The sequence below is a fragment of the Octodon degus genome, unplaced genomic scaffold (genome assembly GCF_000260255.1).
Source record: "Octodon degus isolate 3935 unplaced genomic scaffold, OctDeg1.0 scaffold00017, whole genome shotgun sequence".
In the NCBI taxonomy this organism is placed as follows: Eukaryota; Metazoa; Chordata; class Mammalia; order Rodentia; family Octodontidae; genus Octodon; species Octodon degus.
The window spans coordinates 4,167,370-4,189,643 of NW_004524593.1; the positions used below are offsets into that span (position 1 = coordinate 4,167,370).

At 39.6% G+C, this 22,274-nt stretch overlaps 1 protein-coding gene across 1 annotated transcript; it reads left to right on the forward strand.

Moving 5' to 3' along the window:
• The first annotated feature begins 2,046 nt into the window (after window positions 1–2,046).
• On the forward strand, window positions 2,047–21,244 carry Tnfsf4 (TNF superfamily member 4). Its single transcript, XM_004626907.2, is given in 4 exon segments — window positions 2,047–2,199; window positions 13,270–13,320; window positions 15,142–15,181; window positions 19,793–21,244. Coding segments are annotated over 4 exon segments (567 nt in total). The 3' UTR covers window positions 20,116–21,244.
• The last annotated feature ends 1,030 nt before the right edge of the window (window positions 21,245–22,274 follow it).

A 22,274-nucleotide genomic window follows, 5' to 3' on the forward strand; every position in this document is an offset into this window, starting at 1 on the left:
AGAAAGGCAGTATCTGTCAATTTTTCTTTGCAGAAGTCATGATGTTAACAGAGAGAAGGAATGCCATAAAACTACAAATTTGTGTCCCTCACATGTTTATCTTTTTCATCATTTTAGCGTCATTATAAAATATTTTCTGTGATTTTCAGCATGAATAGTTTGAACTGCTCCTTTTTTTGCTTGTCTCTATTTTCTGTTAGCAGTTTTTAGACTTTTTGCTTTTTACTCTTTGTCATTTTTTGAAAATTGTTGCCTAAATAGTTACTGATTTTGTTGCTTATTTATGACTAGTAAGCATTACATAAAATTTGGCTCCATGCATTAATTTTTCATTCAATTGTTGTCTTCATTCCATGTATGTTGCACATACTGTGCTTAGGGGAGTAACTATTACAGAGCTGCTTAAATGGAACTTGATTTCTAGTTTTGGCTTCATGTCTCTGATATAGCTACTATATCTTATGGATAAAAGTTGACTCTTCTGCAGACTAATATGTTTTCTAAGTGCAATGCACAATTGTAACAAGGGTATTAATTTAATCTTAATTGATTAATACTGCAACATTACTTTCCATTTACTACAAACTATTCCTCTTCTGAATATGCTTACACCCATTTTTCCTGCAACAAAGTCATGTAGAACATCGCATATCACTGATACCTAAAGTAGTCCTCTTTCCCTTCTTTCCTTAAATATCTATTAGGTGCTCGGTGGGAGATCAGAGCCACATACTCTTCCATGTTTTAAACAGGCCCTATCCAGCATTTCCATGTTGTGCAGTACAACACCAACAGATGTCCTAAATACGTGGCAGTTTGGCTGGGTGCAGTGGACCATGCCTGTAATTCCACCTGACACAGGAAGATTGCAAGTTTGAATCTAACCTGGGCTACCTAATGAGACCCTATCTCAAGGTAAAAATATAAAGGGATGAGGGCACAGCTTGGTGGTAACATGATTTCCTCACATGGACAAAGCCCTGGGTTTAAACCCAGTGCTGGAAAAAAATTGACAATTTGAACTTGGCGTTAAAATATTATCATTTATTTTACTTCCTTATGTGTCTCTACAATGAAAAGAAATGAGACTTTTTTGTGGAATATTTTTACTTTCCAGTGTTGAGTCTGGCTATTATCTCAAAGAACAGAAAAATCCTCAACGGTTATTTGAACTTATGCAAAAACTTTCTATGTGGAAACTGGAAGGGGGAAAACAAGAATTTTCTTCCATCTTCCTCACAGAAAGTTAAATATATAAGTGTTTATTAAATTTTCCTAAAATGATTAAATAATAAAAAGATGGTCATGTTGTCTAATACAACATTTGACACTTAGAAAATACTTCATAAATACTACTTTATTTATTTTAAGGTAATGGACAATATAACTCGAGGATCACACTATATTTCCACCTAGTCCATCATTCTAATCCATTTCTTCTTTTGTCTTTTTCATTTCAAGAATGACCCGTGTGTGATTTATTTCTAAACCTGTAAAGTGGGCTCAGGACTTAGTTACATAATACAGCAAAACCAAGGAATTTGGGACAGCATTTTCCTTATATCTCTTGTATGTTATGACATGCTTCAAGGAAGGGATGTGTGAAATCCTCCATCAATGGGTGGTAATCTTTATCATCATCAAATGACCCACAGATTGGTTACTGGTGTAATGAGAAATTAAGAAAATAGCACACTTCTAGGACTGTCATTTCACAGTCACTCAAATCAGAACTGGAATGCCACAAAAACAACTCCCTGTTAGCCCAGAGGGAAAAAAAAAAAAAAAGAAAGAAAGTAAAGGGGAAATTCAGATTAGTCACAAAGAAGTTCCCCCGCCTGCCTGCAGAAGTTGCAGAGTTAAAACTGAGAGAGTCCTCACTGTTCTTTCAATCGTCTTTTGTCTCAGGTCCTGGCACTTTTGTCTTCTGATTGAGAGGCTTTGCTTTAGCTTCATCTCCTCCTCTGTGGTGAAGACATCAGGCTTTCCCCAGGTTCCTCCTTGCCACAGCTGCAGCTGCGTCTTCCTTGCATCCAGATTATGAACATGGAGGGGGATCAACCCCAGGACGAGAATGGGGGAAATGCACCCAAGCCTAGATGCCAGTGGAACAAGCTACTGCTGGTGGCTTCTGTGATCCAAGGGCTGGGGCTGCTTCTGTGCCTCACCTACATCTGCCTGCACTTCTCTGCTCCTCAGGTAAGGGGCATCTCTGTGTACTTCTCTCTCTCTCCAACTCATGCTGATGGCACTGCAACAGCTGCAGTCGTTTGGCAGAACTCTACTGCCAAAATTGTTGAGTCTCCCTCACCACTGTAAGTGATTGTTAAGTGTGGTCAAACACCTTTCTGTCTTTCCTTTCCTTTCTTCTTTTTCACAGTGGTGGTTCTAAGGCACAGGAAGGACAGGGCAGAGGCACCTCCTTGCAGATTTTTTTTCTCTTTCTTTGCAATGAGAAAACCTTGGGGTTCCTTGATCAGCTATTGCTTGGAAATTTTGAAAGACTGCTATTCAAGCTTGATCTAAAAGGAGCAAGGAGAGCAATTGCACTTTCCTATCATATTCACAGACTCCACAGACATTTATGGAGGACTGCTTTTAAAAATGTTAAAGGTGTCAGTAGTAAGCTCTTTTACATGGCTAACCCTGCACCTTACAGGCAGTAATGTTTGTGTGCCTACAGGCCTACACATTCAATCCAACAACTTAATCAGCAGTTTCTCACAGCCTGCCTCTGCCAATCACAAGTTAAAGACAACTTTTTGTGAGTTTCCACTAGGTGATGTTGTAAGTGAGCAGATTGCTAGTATTTTCTACACGTAAATGTCTTTCCATTTTTCATCTCTTTATTTTCATCCCATGCTTTCTTCTTTTTGCCTTCTTGTTTTCTCTCTTTTTCTTATTTGCTGATTCTGCTATACAAACATCACTAGGTATTTAAGAACGTTCTTTCCTGTAGCTGTGCACTGAAATGAAATTAGCTCTGCAGTCTCTCCAGGCCCCTTGTTGGGGCTGCTCTCCTGATTCTCGTTCCCCTAGCTGACTGCTTTGGGTTAGAAATGTTCTTCCCTGGCAAGAGAAACACACTGGAGACTGACTTTTGGTGGCCATAACAGAGAAATGACATCAGGATAAGCTGAAGAGTCCTAGTAGATGCCTGGGCTTGTCCTTGCCTACAGGAAGTGGGGGTTTTCTGCACATGGGCTGGTGGGAGTGTGTGTGGTCGTGATCACTCAACCACAGCAAGTGCTTGTGCTCCCCAGATTCCAGACCTGTGGCCGGTGTGGCACTCAAGCCTGCAGATCAGTTAGGACAGCAGCACACCTGTTCTCTTCTCACTGGTACATACATTCCCTGGGAGGAGTCCTCTGGGTGGACTTAAACAAAGTGCTCTGGGGAGAGTCTGTAGGGGAAGAGTTGTGTCTCCATGGCAGGATGCTCAAAACACAGACCGGAATTAGGCTTTTCTGAGAAGAAAGCAAACAAAGCAACCAAAAATAGAACTGCTGAGTGAACTTAGCAGGCTTGTGAGCCCGGAGAGTACATTTCAAATGACCCTGCTGCTGGGTGTTTCCTTACTCATGGGATGATAAAGACAGAACAGTTATTCCAGACAAGGCTAGCCAAGTGCACAGGGGCTCTCCGGACAGGAAAGAACAAAAGGTGAGACACAGATGGAGGGCCTGTTGCTGTCCTGGGCCACGTTGGACCATCAGTACCCGGGGATGTGAGAGGAAGCAGGCTCCTTTCTGCAAGTTATCCAGCACTCTGCAGCAGAGCTGGGAAGCAAAGCTGCGAGATGGCTCCTAGAACCACAGTGAGCCGATCTCTGAGAGAGAGTTAGCTTTCTGTAGTGATGCTGCAGAAGTGGAAGCAAAAGCATATACGGTATGTTGGAGCTCATGGCTCACTAAACAGACCCATGTATACTCAGTGAACAAAAAAATTGCGGGGAGGGGTTCAGATAGTTGAGATTCTTCTCTTGACATTAACTTTAAATGTTTTCTTATTTCCAGCTAGACCATTTTAACTGATGTAATTTCTTTTTTTTTTTTTTTTTTGGAATTTGGAAAGCCATTTATTACTGAGCTCAGGGCCCCCAGTCTGCTCTCATGCAGGAGAGGACCGAAAAGCAGCTATCCCAGGAAGCAGGGGGCTTTTAAAACATGAAACCACATTTGTTTGGTAAACAAATTCATTCACACCAAACAATGCTTTCAGGGTCATTGTGACCACTACCCAAACTAAATTTCCTGGGGCTTTGTTTTAGTTTCTGGTTATCTTGCACCTGAGTAAGTACCTGCAGGCAATCTTGCATAGCCCAAGGTTACAAGAAGTTAAATCCCATTTAGTTTCCTTAGGAAGCCATCTCTGTAATCTAACTTTGTTTCTAAGGATTGGTCTGATGTAATTTCTGATCCTGTTATAAGACCCCAGGCAGCATCTGGAGTCCTACATTTATTCTTATACACTCTGTTATGAGAAATAGAACTCAGGCAGTTGGTGTATATATTCCCTGGAACAGGATGATATAGTGTTGGTGGCTGCAATGTGCATGTGAATGCGTTTTGGTTGAGGGATGGGGAGGTGTTAGTAGTGATACAATTAAGTCTTGACTTCTGGGAATCATTGACTTTAGCGATGTGCACCGAGGTGATCGAAGATGAAATGGCCCCTGTTTACCTGGTTAAATTGGATCTTTTCTAGTGTAGGAGAAAGGTATTTAGAAAACAATCACGTTTGTCCTCTTATTTCATAAATATAATTTTAGTTTTAGAGATGAGCTGCCATGTGAATGCCTGTAAAAAATACCAATATAGTTTCTAACCTCTGTTTGGCAGTCAATTTCTCCCTCCAGTTAAGCTTATTAGTAACTTCTGTTTTCTCAGTGCTGGGTTGAATTTTGTGTACAAACATAAAAAGCAAAAGTTTTTTGTTTTTGAGATGCCAGTAAATAAAACCTCTTACTGGTTCCTCATATAATTTGCTTTCCTTTTGGGGCCTTGATTTTCTATTTTCTCATTTACAACATAAGGCAGGCAGGCTAGATTATTCCTAAAATCTCTTACAGCTTAAAATTCTATGAATATGTTATTTACATATTCATGAAAGAAGTATAAACATTTGAGAAGTATAAAATGTGAGCTAAAGGAGTTTTATGCCAATACATATAGATTTCTTGGGTTTTAGGAAGGGCAGGGAAGGGGACCAAATTTGCACCAAGTAGCTATAGTCTTTTTTTTTTGTACCAGGCATCAAACCTGAGACCTTGCACTCACCAGGCAGCCACTTGTTCTTTGTAGCTATCTCTCCAGCCCTTTTGTACTCATTTTTTTTTTATTCCCTGTACTTGTCTAAATAAACCTATTCTGAGCTAGCAAAATACATTGTCTTGGAAGGAGAATGAAATAGATACCTTAGAAAAATATCCAAAACACATGTAGAAAATTGTATATTGCTCTTCCTAAAATCATTTCATACTGGGTTCTCCATTGGGGCTGTTGTTGGAAATGTCAGGTTGTCAGTCTTATTGGGAATTTTAGCTCGGCACCTATGGCAGAAAAAAATATCCCAAAACTGGACTATAAAGTGAAAAGCTTTTGTAAATTATACTTGTGTGTCCCAGAGCAGTTGAAGACGGCTTCTTCCCTTTCCCTTTTCCTTTTCCTTTCCCTTCCCTCTCTCCTCCTTCCATCTCCATATATCTCTATCTCTGTCTCTGTTTCTGTCCCTGTCTCTTTCTCCTCCATCATCTCCATCTCTATCATCACCTTTAACAGGATTCTCTTTAGGTGTAAGTGATTTTAGTGATAATTCCTTAGCAAGTTCTACTGTCAAAGATTTACATTCTTATCACTCATTTCTGCTGGGAAAGACAGAACTGGAGGCACATGGTGGGTCCACCAGTTCTGTGTCACCGAGAGTTGGAATTAGAGTAAGCAGTTCTGTGATGAAGTTTCACGCTAGAACTTCAATTTTGTATCATTGAAGCAAAGAGGAATTTGCTTTAAAAAATTTTGTATCGGATTAGCTCAATTGAAATGTCTGAATGTAAGCCAACTTTTTGTTCTTTTCTTTTTCAATCTGATTTGTTTTTAATTAAGTATTATGGTCACATACAAATTTGTGCTCATGTTGTACCTTCCTCACTTTAGTCCTTCTAATGAGCTGACAGGAAGCACCACTACCAATCACACATACAACAGTAAAAGTTTTAGTCTTGAGTTTTTGAATAGCTGTTTAATTACTACCATGAACAGTAACTCAGTCTGACCTAAATAAATCAAAAGTAGAACTTGCTGTTAGATCATGCTAACTCTTAAAAGGATCTGAATTTACAGATCAACTACAAAATGTGAGAAATGTTAAATATTCTTTTTTTTTTCTTTATTTGGTATTATACATACACCACACTAAAATTCCTTTCAATAAGTAAAAGGCAACACTTTTTAGATATAGGGAATTCTAATTAAATTGGCATAGTCAAGACTAAAAGTATAGACATAGCTTTCTTGTCTTCAACCACTCCCTTTAACAGGCTAATAAACACAAACTGAAACAGTGGAGTCTTGCATGGTTTTGAGACAATGAAAGATTCTCTCAGTATTTAAACATATTCACATAACTAGTTATATAAATCTAAATATAAAACCAACCTTCAGCAGTTTTGAGATGATATGCTCAATCTTTGTGAAAAGTTGAACGTTACTAATCAAGTCCAACCATCTATTTAGAAGTGAAAACAGTGATAGTATTTACTGAACTGGAATTACTATCAAACCTTGAAGAAAAAAATGATATTCATTTAACTACAAGCCAATTTTATTTAAATCAGGACTGTCCAACAAAAATATTCTGTCAGCCACTCATGATCTGAATTCTGGTGTATGAGATTAAATTATGGTACACATACAAAATCCATGAGACATTTCTGTTCTGTAATAAATAAGGCAGTGACTATTACTCATTAGTAGCCTTTTTGAGGTAAGCTATTAAGTCTGCCCTTTCTCCCTTCTTGATGTCAGCAAAGATCATTTTTGTTCCTGGGATGTACTTCTTGGGATTCTCCAAATACTCCATCAATATATCCTCTCCCCAGGTGATACCTTTGTTCTTGTTGGCATCTGTGTAAGAGAAGCCAGCAGCCTGACCTGTCTTCTGCCCAGAGACCATGGAGATCTGGCCCAGTCTTGTGCTTGCCTCCTTTCTCAACAGTGTGGCACTGGGCCCACTTCTGTACAAAAATTTTCTTGCCTTTCTCAACATCACCTATTTTTAAACCTGCTGCAGCTTCCGCGCCAGGTGGTGACTGGTCTTCCCTCATTACCACAAGGAAAGTTCTAGTTCAGAAGCCTGACATCCTGCTCTCTCTGTTCTTTTTTAAAATCAGATGACATTGGCACATTTTAGATACACATGATGATCACATGGTTCATAGAGAATTTAAACCAGTTCATGACATAACTTGATTCTTCTTTTCTCATTCCTCTACCCACTCAACTATGTCTTAGAAATTCTTTCTTTGTGGCAGACTTGCAAATAAAGTAATTTTGAATGCAAATGCAGTTTGCTTTCTATAGCACCTCTTTGAGAATTAAAAAGGAACACCTGGGGTGTTGACCTGATTCACCATAATGTATTTTGAGGCCCTTAAGGCAGGCATTAATGAAATCAATCATTAGATTTTTGAGCAGGAAAATAGATATATTTTCAGATAAGAAAACAGTAACCCAGAGAAGATAGGTAAATTGCTCATGATTGGCTACCTATTTAATTAATCAGAAATTCCTGACTCCTGTGTTGGGGCTTATCTGAATATTATCAAACAAAACATTCTGGAATTTGTTCCACTGAGTGTCTCCTTGTACTGGGTATCGTCTGAGGCTTAAGACACACAAATTGCATTGAAGAAGGTTTCTGAACTCTTTAAATGAATTGCAAAGTCACAGGTGGGGCAAATGAACCACAGGTCCGTGGAGACACGCTCAAGGACAACGGGAAGAGCAGAGGAGGCAGCAGGGACTACCTAAATTTTCTGTGAAGTTAGGTAACCCAGAGGAAAGGCAAGGCCTCAGCTGATTTTGGAAGTTCTTCACGCAGCCAGTAGAAATGAGGTTGGGTAGGAAGGGCGAGAAAGCCTTCGGCAGGTGGAGCAAGTGATCCAGAGGGGCTGCAGTCAGTGTTCATGCAGAAAAGAAGAAAAAGACAAAGTTGAACATCTAGGCCAGGGTGGTAGCAGAGAATGTTGGGAATCATACTAAGGGGTCTTATTTCATTCCATTCTATGCCAAAGAAAATACAGGAACAATGATCAACACCGTTGTGTCTCAAAGTTTGGTTCCTTTCATGTGGTTTCTATGCTGTATTAGCAGATACAGAAGTCAGTCTAATCACACTTGGCACTAGGGGGCACCACAGTAAAACTAACCATCTCCATATCCTAAGAGACTACAACCTCTTTCTGAGGGGATAGGGTGCAAAACATCTCAGGAAGCCAAGTGTCACCCAGAGAACAGGATGAACAATATGGTGTGGCAGAGGCCAATATTCTTCACTGTTTACATCATGGTGTTTTCTAGAGGAAAATTTTAGGTACAGATATGTTCTGATCCATGGCTGCCCAAATAGCTCAGCAGATTAAAGCGCCTGCTTAGGCAGAGAGCAGCGGCCTGGTTCGACCCCTGGAGTGCCATGCCAGCCCTGCCCCTGGGGCATGCTGAGACAGCGATTGAATCTGGGTGTGGTGGCATGCACCTGTAATCCCAGCTCTTGGGAGGCTGAACACAGGCTGATCACTACGAGTCCGATCTACATAGTGAGACCCTGTAGACCCTTGTACTAAAATACAAAAAAGCAAACAAAAACAAATGTATTCTGATCCAAGTCCTCAGGATGGAACAATAATTTGGGTGGAGTTTATGCTGGAAAATATTTAATAATTGGGCAGTGAGCAGAAATGCATTTGATGTAGACCTAGGGATCTATGCTTCCTCCATACTCGGTATCTATGACCTCAGCCTTTAGCTACTAGTGCTAAGAAGACCAGCTGTGGAGGAAGGTTGATCACCCTCCCTCCCTCCCTCTTTCCTTCCCTCCCTTCTTCCCTTTCCTTCCTTCCTTCCTCCCTCCCTCCCTTCCTTCTTTCCCTGCCTCCCTCCTCTCTCTCTCTCTCTCTCTCTCTCTTTTCCTTCCTTCTTCATTTACAGGGGATTGAACCAGGAACTTTACATTGATCTATATCCTCATCATTTTTATTTTTTATTTTTACTTTGAGATGAGGTTGTGCTAAGTCACTAAATTGCCTAGGCTGGCTCAAACTTGTGATGCTCCAGATTTGGTGTTCTGGAGTCCCCACAGGGCCCGGCTCCAATTCTGTTTCTTTTAATAGCAATTGCTTTATGTCTGTTACTGTCAGAGAATCTGAAGGCCCCACCTCATTTCAGGGATTTTTCCCTTCTCTAAAAATGAACATTAATCCCTTGAAGTCATGAGAGTAGGATGAGGCTTGCATAGTGTTGAGTTCAGTATTTAAATGGTGAAGAAAAAAAAAAAGCAAAAAACATCAAACAGTAACAACAGCAACAAACTCAAAACCAGTGGAACTTCTGATCTCCGAAGTAAAAAGATTATTTCCCTACAGCCACAGAAGAAATACATAGTAGATTTTGGTTGACCAAAAAGTCTCCCACATCCTATGCCTTGTATATTTTGTTTGTAATTACCCATGACAACCACATCTTTTTAGCTAAAGATGTTAAAACACTCTCAAGGGGCCGGGCAGATAGCTCAGAGGATTAAAGTGCCTGCTTAGGCAGAGCGATCCGCCTGTGTTCAGCCTTCCAAAGAGCTGGTCTTACTGGCACACACTGCCACACCCAGTCTCAATCACAGTATCAGAGTGCCCTGGGGGGCAGGGCTGGCAAGCATGCCAGGAAATCAAACTCCGGCCACCAGGGATCGAACCCTGGCTGCTGTGTCTGCCTAAGCGGGCGCTTTAATCCACTAAACTATTTGGCCGGCGCTTTACAACCATACTTTCTTAAGCACACTGCCACTGAAGTATTTACTTTGTAGTACAGATGCATAAACACACTCACACATGACCCATAACCCGAATCTCAGAAAGCATATCACAGTTAAGATTAACTTCATCAACAATGTTTAACTGTATAATTTTAAGGATTAAAAAATCTACTTTGAAATAGTTTGATTATTTCTGAACATAGATTTCTAATTATGACCTTATAGTAGTACTAGAAAATAAAAGAGAAAGGAAGGGAGAATTTTAAGGGCATGGTTTGTTACTAGGGTCAGTGTCTGATGGAAAGCAGTTCACGAATCTCAAATTACAAAGTTGGAAGACATGACCCAGCCTGGTTCCATTTCTCTTCATTTGGACACATTTCACCCAGTTCTCCAGTGACTTGGCTGCTAATGGCGTAGAAAATTATGTCTATAAGAGACGAGCGGTGTGGTTCACAGTACTAGAAATGCTAGAGCTGTGCCGGGCATAACAATTGTTTGGTAGATCTTTCATTCTGAAATGTGCCTTAAGGGGGTTAAAATGTGAAAATTCATCTAGCTTTCAGAACATATGAATACTACTTATAAACACATACTGACTGACAAGAAGAGAGACAGACCCAAACTTTAATTCATCCTATGCTTATTTAATAAGAGCTTGAGCCTTGAAAGCCTTCATATGTCCAGTATTGTAAAAGTGGAGAACTGAGGGCTCCTGTGAGCTTAAGTGACAGACACTCAAGGTGGGGCTGAGCAGGCTGCCGGAGCACGGGCTAGGAAAGCTTGTGGGGGTGGTCAAAGATAAGAATGGAGGTAATAATTACTATTACAGAAATGATAAAGAAACATCAAATACTCACTGATGGGAATTGTAAAATACTTTGGTGAGTTATAAAGTACATTGTAAAATTTGGCTTTTACAGTTTAGTAGTAGGCCATATATTCTGAATAACTTGTGTGTTGGCGTTTCTTTAGTTTAGCTTCTGAAGCCCCTCAAGATATAGACCTGGCCCTGTGTATGGGACTGTGTACCCTGGGAATTCAAAGTTATTTCTGTGGGGATGGGGATCCGTAACTGGGAGGTCAAGGAGTATGATTCCAGGGACTACTTGCATTGACAGTTCCTCATTTTTTTTTTGGAGCTTTTTCCTGCTTCAGTTCTTACTTCTTAGTTACATCCCTGAGAAAGATAGGACTGACATTTATGTGCTGGGGAAATTTGAGGCCTAGAGATTTGTCTACTGTCTCATAGAAAGGTCAGGGTTAGAAATTAAGGTCAGATCTAAATTCTGGACTTGCCTCTTCGTTGCACTCATGTTGTCTGGCTGCATAAAAATTATTTCTTCTCTAATATCAGTTGCTTTGGAAGAAAAATGGAAGGATTTAAGATCTGTTACAAAATTTACATCTACTTACTATGCTGTAGATAACATGATTAATGCAGGTTTAACATTTAAATACTACTTTATAAGTTTTTTTATAGAACAAAGCATTGCACATGTGATATATTTATAGAGGAGGCCTATATTCATTTCATATTTTTTAAATAATGAGATTATACTACGTAATCTCCCAGGCCTTTCTAATTCTATCATACAGCCTTAATGTGACAATGTCATTTGCATACTGTATACAAATACCTACTGAACCATGCAGTTGTTCTTTTGGACTTTTGTTATAAATTATTACAAACTAGGTGACTTAAAAACAGGAATTTATTCTCTTATTGTACCGAAGACTAGAGATTATTCAAAATCAAAGTGTTGGAAGGGCGACATTCCTTCTTCTCTTTTTAGCTTCTGTGGTTCCCAACAATGCTCTGTGTTCTTCAGCTTGGAGCTGCAATACCCCAAAGTCTGCCTTCATCTTCACGTGGGTTTCCTTCCTTGTTTGTATCTCTGTATGAAGTCTTTTAAGGACATCCATCATAGTGGACTTTGGGCCCATCCTAACTCTATTTACTTCTGGTTATCATCTTTGTAGCACTCTTATTTCCAAATAAGTTCACATTCTGACTTCTAGATAGATGTGAATTTGTAAGCAGTCACTGTTCAGCCCGCTGCAAATCATTTATTCATATGCTGCTTCAGTGTCAGCTGTGGGCAGCTGGTTACCTGGCAGGCACTGAGGATGCAAGGGTAAGCGAGGCAGACCCGGTGCTCCCTGTCCTGCCACTGAGGATCATTTAGCCTGCACAAACGATGCTTCACTGCATGCACCGCACCGGGCATAATGTGGATTTATTTCTCAGTAACCGTTTAGAGAGAGCCACCTAGGGAGAGAGACCTGCTGCTTTTGTTACAGCAGAGGGATCAACCATGTTGAAAAAAATTTCTGTTTAGAAAAGCTTCTTCTTGCCCAAATGCTTACTATTTAACTTCTGAACACTGTGATTTGTTTGCGTAATTCCTGAAATAGGAATATCCTTAGACACCTTAGCTAAGATGGGGCATAGAAATAAGGATATTAGAAATTGAGCAAGGGAAAGGACTGGTTCCAAATGCAGCCTGGAATCCAGGTCTCCTGTAGCCAGTCTAATGCCTGCTCTATTCTACTCGGCTGTCTCCTGAGAGCAACAAGCTCTCCTTTTTATATAGCAAATGAGGTGGAGAATAAATGATTTCAAACTGAGAGATTTTTGATTGTAGTAATTCTGTGACTTCTTTTGTATCCAAGGACAAATAAAATGATTTTAAGGGTCTTTAGCAAATAATTGGTGCAACATGATCTTAGGGGTTAAATTCCACCTTAGTCCAGAGATCATTTATTTCCTGAGTGCCATTATACTTGAGAAATTGCTGGAATTATAACAGTACAAGTGTGTACATTACAAATCTATCCTTCCAGTTCCCTAGAGACTAAGCTGGTACAAATCTATTATGACTTAGTCACTGAGGAGAGGAGGGGAGTACTCTAGAGGCTAAGGAAGGGGCTTGATCACAAGTCTGAGCCTAGCATAGACAATTTAGTGACTTAGTAAGACTCTGTCTCAAACAAAATAAAATAAAATAAAATAAAATAAAATAAAATAAAATAAAATAAAATAAAATATCTGGGAATATAGCATACTGCTAAAGCCTTGGGTTCAATCCGCAGTATCACAAAAGAAAGAAGGAAAGAAAGAAAGAGAAAAAACTCTTCCCTTTGAGGGTATACACAGGGAGTGCATTAAATCAATACTTTTGCAGGTTTGCGAGATGTGTGCATGTCACAAAGAAGGCATCATCGTTTGCCTGAATATCTGAGATTACTCTTAGAAACCACCAGTTTCAAAGTATCAAGGACAGTGAAATCACAGTTCATGTTCTCTGAGACAGAGGAAGGTTCGTCCCTCTGAGGAGAGACTCAAATACCTTTAAGGGTAGCTTTGATAAGAGGCCTCAGAATGGTTGGGGAGAGGTTGTTAGAAATGCCACACAAGCTGTGCTGTGGGGTTGGGGGTGAAAGTTAAGAGCGGAGGTGCAGAGAAAAGGGAATGGCAGCAGTTGTCAGCATGGGCAGAGTGGAAGACAATGTTCTGGGGGACACTAAGAATGGCTTTTCTCTAGGTTCATTAAATCTCAGCAAATTCATCATTTAAACTGACCTTCAAGGCCACACATCTTTGTCTTCAAGACACGTAACTTGGGGATGTTTTTTAATATGGAAAGTTCCTTGACCTAAGAACCCATTGCCCATTACTCCTGTTTCTTTCCCTTGGTGGGGCTCTGAATTTCCTTGATCAGAAATAAGGGCTCATTCATTTGCATCAGGGCTGTTTTCATGAACTACACACTAAATCCTCTAGTGCATCGGTGGTGAGCCTAAGGTAGCATGCTGCAGTGGGCATGCACAGCCTTCTCTGGCATTGCTCCAGCAGGCAAACACGCAGATTTCATTGCAGCATTGACACTTTGCCACAAATAAGTGAGTTTTGGGTTTCAGTTTGGGCACTTGGTCTCTAAAAGATTCATCATCATTGCTCTATGATAAAAGTCTGTCCCTTCAGTCTACTGTATTGGGTAGGTGTAGAATTGTCCATTGTTCTCTTTTGAGGTCCCTCAAGACACACTCTGAGAGCTTGTGATGTGTTTTTATGATATCGTGGGTCTGCCGAGTTAGCCATGAGCCCGAGGTGGGGAGATAAGCAGTTCTGTCCCAGTGGAGGTGAGCCAGCAAGCCACTGTCACAGGTCTGTTTCTCTATTATCCTCTACTGAATCACACCTCAGCCCCAATCTTTCCCAGGACCTGACATTGTGGCCTGCTGTCACGCAGTGAGTGTGGAACCCATGTGCTGGTTTCATATTTGATGAATAGCATTGGCTCCTGCCACAGACACCTTGGACTAGACACCTCGTACTAGACAAATGCCAAATGAATATAAGGTTGACAGCCCCAGACCACATTCTAGTGAGTCAGAGTCAGAGGCTTACACTCTCCCAAGAGGAGCTCTTGAAACAAGTACCTTCTTCTTGGAAACAAGGTACAGGCTGCTAGATACATACTAGGCATCAGACTTTTTCATCTATATTCTTTTTTTTTTTTTTAAATTACGTATTTGGTACAGGGTCTCGCTATGCAGCTTGGACTTGTAGTGATTCTCCTGTTTCAGCCTCCCCAGCGCTGGGATTATAGGCATGCACCTCCATGCCCAGTTTTCATCTATATTCTTAAACAGCCCAGCACTCAAAGCAGAGAGAGGCCAGGAAAGGATCTAATTTTACTTCTCCTTGCAGTCTATTTTGTGCCTGGGCACGGCCTGGTGCTCCTTGTCTGGACAGTTACATCTGGGCAGAGTCCAGATAACAACTTTGTAATGTACACTATACAGACATCCCCCGTAGGGCTGACTGAGGAGTTCTTTTTAGAGAACATCTGGGTATTTTAAAATATATCAGAGTGTTTCAACAACTATACAAAGTTTTTTGTTTGTGGTACCGAAGATTGAACTTAGGACCTTGCACTTGCCAGGTAGGCATTTATTCTACTGAGCTATCTCCCCAACCCTATACAAAGATTTTAAAAGTAATCTCATTTAATATTCCTGATGAACATAGTTCAAACTAATGTTGGACTCCAGGATAAATGCTTTCCTATGTATTTTTCTATTCTCAAGATTGAGTAGGATAAAGAAAAGGAATATTAGCATGAACCTGGATTTCAACTGAGTTCAAGGTGTTGCCTTTTATTCCTGAGCAGGTTCTTAATAGCACTGATTCTCACCTTCCTGTCTGTAAAACACAGGGCTTATTTTGCACAGCAAATGAATGATATTCACAATGAGCTTACTGAAGTGCAGGGCATATTGTAAGCTCTCAATGAGTTTTCAATCTTTTTCTTGAAAACACAAAAATGGTTTACTTTGCAGACCTTTCTTCCTGCTATTGAACCTCTCTGACAATTGGATCTTTTCTCTCTTCTCTTTTCAAGAATCCTAGTTCTGGCTTCTTTCTTCTTTCACAACCAAAGCCTAAGATGATTTTTTTTTCAGTATTCTGAAATTTAACAGTTTGTGTTGCCTGTTGGTATTTACTAAAAGTGTTTTTTTTCCTTTTGTAGAGGTACTATTTTTCTGACCAGAGTACAAGATTGATGAAAACAAAGACAATATGTTCTATACTTTTGTGTTTCCAGAGTTGAGTGTAATGTTTGCCATGTAGCAATCCTTAATAATTATTGATCCAGTTTCTCCCCAAACCACCAATTTACATGGTAATCATACTATCCTTCAATTACAGGATAATTCTCATAGTAAAGCAAAGGTCTAATGAGCACCAGCTTGAGGATGGGTGTTCCACCCCACCACCCAGGGTGGTTAAAACTACTGTCTCTGCACTTTGGATCTTCAGGAGGATACACCTTACCCTTTGTAAGAGGATTTTTGTGAATAAACTGGCCATCTGTACTCATGTTTTTGGACAAATTTCTCAGATTATTCTCATGCACATTAGCACTTAAGGACCACTGGGCTGGCAAACCTTCCTGTTGCATCATTATCTGCCTCTAGATAAACACAATATAGGTGTTATTGGGTCAGTTGGTCAAATAGTTCATATTTGCTAAGTGGGTACTTGGTTGTGTTTTGTTTTGTTTAGTTCTCATATGGCAGGACTGAAGTTAAGGTTGTGGAGTTGGATGAAGGAGGGGAAGTTTGGGCCTTAAATTTGTCCTATATCCTCTCATGATGAAGTCGTCTCCAATCTGCTGTGTGGCAAATTTGCTTCATGGTTGGTACTGAAGTAGATACAATATCACAGAGAATGGGAGATTAACTTAGTCTGTATAGCAACTTCTCATTCCATATTTACATCGGAAGAACACCTCTTGTGTGATATAATATGAATTGTACTAGGATTAGAGGGCCAGTCTTCTTGCTTCTGCAGGCCTTAATATTTTCATCTGTAAAATATAATGTCCAGGGAGAAGATAACTTCTTTTGTACTGTTATGTCATGGTCTAAGGCTGGAGTTCTGTAGATCAACCCAACAAGCGAAGCCTTCATGCGTCACAGTAGCAGGGTACTTCAGAAACTTGGGAAATTTCTTGATTAGCAGGAATCTTTCAGAGGATTCTGTAAAGTCACTCACAGTAATCAAATCATCAAGGCTTTCAGATCAGAGCAATTAGTAACTTTGTGAATGTGGAAGGTTCATGTCTTTTTTCTCTTTTATTAAAAAAGACTTGGAGTTACAACTTTTAGAATCTAAGTCATGGAAAGTTAGTGCTGGAAGGGATGACCATGGTCTTCTAGCGGTTTTTAAAGATGACAAACTGATATTTAGAGTGCTTATGAAACTTGCTCAAATATCTGCCTAGTATTGGAAACCAAGAGTTTCACACTGAGCCCTATGTTCCTTTTTAGATCTTTGTGGCTCTAACAAGTGGCAATTCATACATGCACCATGAGCCTGAGAACAATGGTAGCAATTGTTCACTTGAGGATTGTTGTGGTGGTGGTGGTAGTAGTATATAATACCCTCTTGAGAAATCCTCTTCAGAGTGCTGCCTTAAATACAAATAACAATAGCCTGATCTCTGGAAATGCTACCAAGAGAGACAGGAGCCATAGACTTCTACTTGGACCCAAGTAAGCACTTCCTTCACAGGCTTATCACATGAACTCACATCCATCCACTTGCAGTGCTGAAAAGGCCTCTCCCTTCTTCCTGCACTGCTTGCTGGCTTCAGTGTGGTAACGCCTGTGATCACAAAGCAAGTAGGAGATTCCTCATCTGTGTGGGGAGTCCCCAGTGTCGTCTGCTTGACTGAGGTTAGGACTCTGCCAGCAGAGTGGGAAGCACGAATTCCATTGCCCTGGGCATGAAAACAAATCTCTCCCCACACCTTTGATTAGGACATCCTGCCAAAAATAAACTCGTGGGTAGAGCTGTTGTTCTTGGCAGGCACAATAGACATTTTTTTTTCCTATTTCCTTTCTTAGTTGGGAACACAACCGTATGGTATGGGAAACAAAAGTATATCAGGAGAAGTAAGTATCCCATTTCTATTCCCGATCTCAGCAGTCCAGGTTTTTTTTTCCTGAGGAAAAGCTTACAACCTGTGTGTGTGTGTGTGTGTGTGTGTGTGTGTGTGTGTGTGTGTACATTCTTTCAGATATATTCAATTCCCCACAGAAGGGTTTACTTAAACAAACATGGCAATACACTTTATATTTCATTTTGTTGTAATTTCATTTAATCGACATTTTTGTTTCATGTTGAACTTCATTGTCTTTGTAACCTAATGACCATGGGCAATTTATCTATCAAGATTTTTTGTTCATTGTTTTCTTGTTTTTCTATTAAGTACTGAGTTGGCTCAAATTTTTTCAAACTGTTGAAGAGAAGGGAAAGATCTGATGTGTAAAAAAGAGAGAAAAAAGAAAGCAAACTCTAAAGTTCAGATTTTGTTGACTCTCTCCCCTTAAAATAAGATGCACTTCTCCAAATGACAGTTGCAGAACAAGCATGCAGGGCTTTTCCAGAACCTACTCTGAGTGTGTTTTGGGGGTCTGTGGCCATAACAGCATGACTGGTCAAAGAATCTTCCATGAGAGAATCTCTGTGAATAGGCTTCTTAACCCAGGCTGTTGAGTACACTGTTATCCAACTGGAGATCTGGGACCAAGTAAGCCAAAACAATCTACCAAAGAAGAGCTTGGCAGAAATGATGATAGATCTCAGATGCTTACATGAGAGAGCAGAATAATCTTACTTAACGTTAAAAGATGCTACAAAAAAGGAGATTTCGGGAGTAATTCTGGGTTTAGTTCTCATAAAAGAGGCCAAGTCTTCTCCCTCATAAGTCATTGTATTTCTGCTTCATTGGTATGACTTGCAAATTTCATTTATTAACTTTACAAAAATATTCTTTTCTTCCCTTAGGGGCAGCATCCTCCAATTCAAAGCATTAGTGTACTGCTTACTGGTAAGTATTGTCAAAAGTTTAGTTGATTCATGTTTTTAAAAGAATCTCCTTTCTTTAGCCTCTTAATTTCTTCCAGAATAGAAGATCTGTTCTCTTCCTGTACTTCAAATTTTCAGAGTGTGAATGTTGTTTTCATTAGAAACAAAAAAGATACACATTACAAAGTGGAGGGAGTAGTCACAACAATACATGATTGTCTCTGCACTGTGCATGTCTCATCTAATTACCCCAGGAATTCTCTGAGTAGGAATTCTTGACTTTTCCAGCTAAGGAGACTGACTAAGACTTTACTTTCTACAACTCTGTCTGACTGCAAAAAAGCACATAACTTGTTAATTCTATTCTAGGAAAATATTGTACCTTAATTAAAATTGAGAAAGGCTCTAGATATGAAGAAAAAAGATACTTAGACTACTATGAGAACATCCTTTGGGTCTATGATTAAATCCAACCACCAATGGATCCGACATGATATTTACTTAGTTAAGTTCTCTGAGCCTAAAGGGAAATGCCTTTTGCCCTCAGTAAGTAGTGCTTATTTTTACTTCAAAATATGCCTTCTGGGCCTGGTACAAGGAAGAATTACTGAATTGTGGGAAAGTATTCTTTCCCATTCCCAGTGACATAATCCAAAACAGATGTCCAGAGGCATTTACCTGGCTATTCAATATGATATTGGGGATAATGTGGAAATAAAATAAAGTTAGGCTTTTTTGTTTGTATTTGAAATGGTTTTGCAAAAATTACTAAAGCTGCTGCTCTTCCTCATCTTCTTCCTCCTCCTCTTCCATCTGCATCTGATTGATCCCACTTTGAATCTGCATCGTGACACATAGGGAACTACTAATAGCAAATGAAGTCTGATGCCCAGAGCATGTGAAAAATATGCATTTCTTGTTTGGGCAGATAGAGCTTTGAGACAAACTAAGTAGTCATATGTGGAATCAAGTCAGGGGACACTGTTGCCACTCTTTCCTGTGGTTCACCCTCTGAGCAAGAAAGTATCAAAACTGTGAGTGTCTCCCAGTTCTGAAAACTTAGGGAGACCCAATACTACCTTTTCTGCCATAGGTATGATGTGACAATTGTAATCTCTCAGGTCTGAGTCTCAGTCCTTCCTGAGTTTCTCCTGGTTTTACTCCTTTCATTCCACAGGTAAAACAGATTCCAACTCATAGGTAGAAACAGAGCTCTTTGTCCTTCATTTTTTTCAATATTCCTCTATCACTTTCTCTTCACCTGGTTCTCTAGGTAGGGTAAGATTGTTGTCAAATGTTGTGCTCAGAGATCATTTTTTTCCCCTCAAATTTTCATCATACTCTCTTTAGGATGTGAGAAAGAGAAATTGTCCCTCGTCCCAGATGATGCTCAGATCATGAAGGTGGAAAACAACTCAATTATCATCAACTGTGATGGGTTTTATTTCATCTCCGTGAAGGGCTACTTCCTGGAGGAGGTCAGCATTAGCCTTCATTACCGGACGAGTAGGAATCCCATCTCCATCCCCATGAGAAAGAACCTGCAGGTTGACTTCACCACAGTGGTCTTTCTGGCTTACAAAGACAAAGTCTACTTGAGTATGAAGTCTCAGAAAACTTCCTGTGAAGACCTCAAGATGAATGGTGGAGAACTGTATCTCATCCAACAAAATCCTGGTGGATTCTGTGCCCCAGTGAGGGTCTGATACAAGACTTCAAACCAGACACCAGCATGAACTCCAGGCTGGGGTGGACAGAACACAGTCTTCCCTGTGAATGAAGGTGTTCTAGCTCAGCCAATGGGATGTGAGCAGAAGCCTATCCTGTTCCACACCCTGACTCAGGGATATTTAAAACATTATTTTATCTACCAATTAACCTTATTTATCATATAATCTTCAAACCACCTAACTCATTCCTCACAATTGCTGATTGCCTTGAGCCCATTAGGCAACTTTGTGAGAATGAAAAACCTAAGGGTCTCTTTCATTTACATTATTTCTACTGGTCAGGCAATTGTCAAGATATCCTTATGTCACTGTAAGATGATTGACCACTGTTTTCTGGAAAATGATGTGCATGGTATTGTCAAAGTGAAGAGGAGCAAGGAACAGGTTATGAACCTGTGAAAGATAGTATCTACCCACCCCAGGGAACCACAGATAGTCCTCCAAGGTTAAATCTGCTACCGTTTACATATTGCCTAAATAGTCTCATTTGGATGGGAGTTCAAGAGGAAAATCATCTTGTGAAAATCGGGGCATGAAATAGCTATTTAAGAAATGTTATGTATGTGGGTGTTTTTCTTTACCAGTTTCCAGATACACTTAATAGAAATTTCTCTTCAAAGAATCATCCTGGGTATGTGATACTGTGAAAAATCTAATCTGTGACATAAAGAAAATCAAGAAAAACTTTTCTGTGGAAAAGATGTGAGGTTTGATTTGTAAAGTTTGCTTTATCACATGGTGCAGTAATAAATAAACTCTCAGGGTAAAAGTCAATAATGGATTTCAACAATCTGAGGAGGAAAAAGTAGTCTTTATCAGAGTAGGCACATGCTTATTTCCCTGTCTGTACTGAGATTCACATTTGGCACTATGCCTTGTACACGTATGCCACATTTCTGGTATCAAAAAGAAAATGAAGAAATGCTGTAATCAAAGATGATTTTATGTCAAAGAGCACTAAGAAGCTATTGTACCTTCTGGAAAAAAATGATCCCTGTCTAGACAGTCCATAATACCCCATGTGATCTTACCTTGATCATTGACACTGGACAATCATCCAATATCAAGACTTAAAGGAAATAGGATCCCTTTTTTGTACTTTAAATGTCCCCCCTTAACTTGATAATATATCATATATATATCATTGGGGAAATTTTTGATTTTTTAGTCAAATTTCCAGATAATTTGTAAGTTCTTTGTGCCAAAGCTTACAAATATAAATGTTTTATCTATCTATATCTATATCTATATCTATATCTATATCTATATCTATCTATGTGTTTACATTGTAGCAAACATTTCTTGGCTATCTCAATTCGAGGATACAACATATCATAAGATCTTTCTGATGATTCTGTGTCATCACAGGGATTGTCCTCTATTGAAGTACAATGCTTGTGTCTAGGACTTCCAAGAGGACAGAAAACTGTCCCCACACTAAGTGGTCTCAGTATCACTTGGATTTACTTTTTGGTAGTTTCTTATTTCCTCTTAAGCATTTATCTCGCCCTATATTCCCACTTTTCTAGTCCAACCTGTTGTTGAAAGAAGCTAACTAAATGATATGTAGAAGAACTTATATGTAAGGTAAAAGTAGTCAAGCTCTGACTGGCTGCCAATCTAGTCAGAGAATTATGATTATGGCTAAGCACTGTCATTGCAAAATCATTGGGTCAAATTATTTTCTTGGATTCTGACATGCCTTGGTTCCTTAGAATATGGATATGTGTATGTTGTTCTGTATAGTTTACTTTTTTATTGTTGACTGTGTTTTGAAAAGTTCTGTTACTTAATAAGTGATGTTTGGAAAAGTAAATGTTTATGATTACAGATCATATTTTTAATGTATGTCTACTTTATTTTTGGTACTGGTGATTGAATCCAAGGCCTTCACGTTCACCTACATCATCAGCCCTTTAAGAATGTTTAAAGCTTTGAGATGGGAATCTTCCTAAGTTGCTAAGTTGTCTAGGATGGGCTTGAACCTGTCCTTTTCCTGCCTCAGCCTCCCAGAGTGCTAGAATTATAGGGATAAGAAACCATGCCAAGCTGTATTTGCCTTTTTTTTTCCAGTTTGGCTTTTTTCTGTATTTCTTGTGGGCATTCGGTACACAGGCCTGGATTAAGCCTCCTAA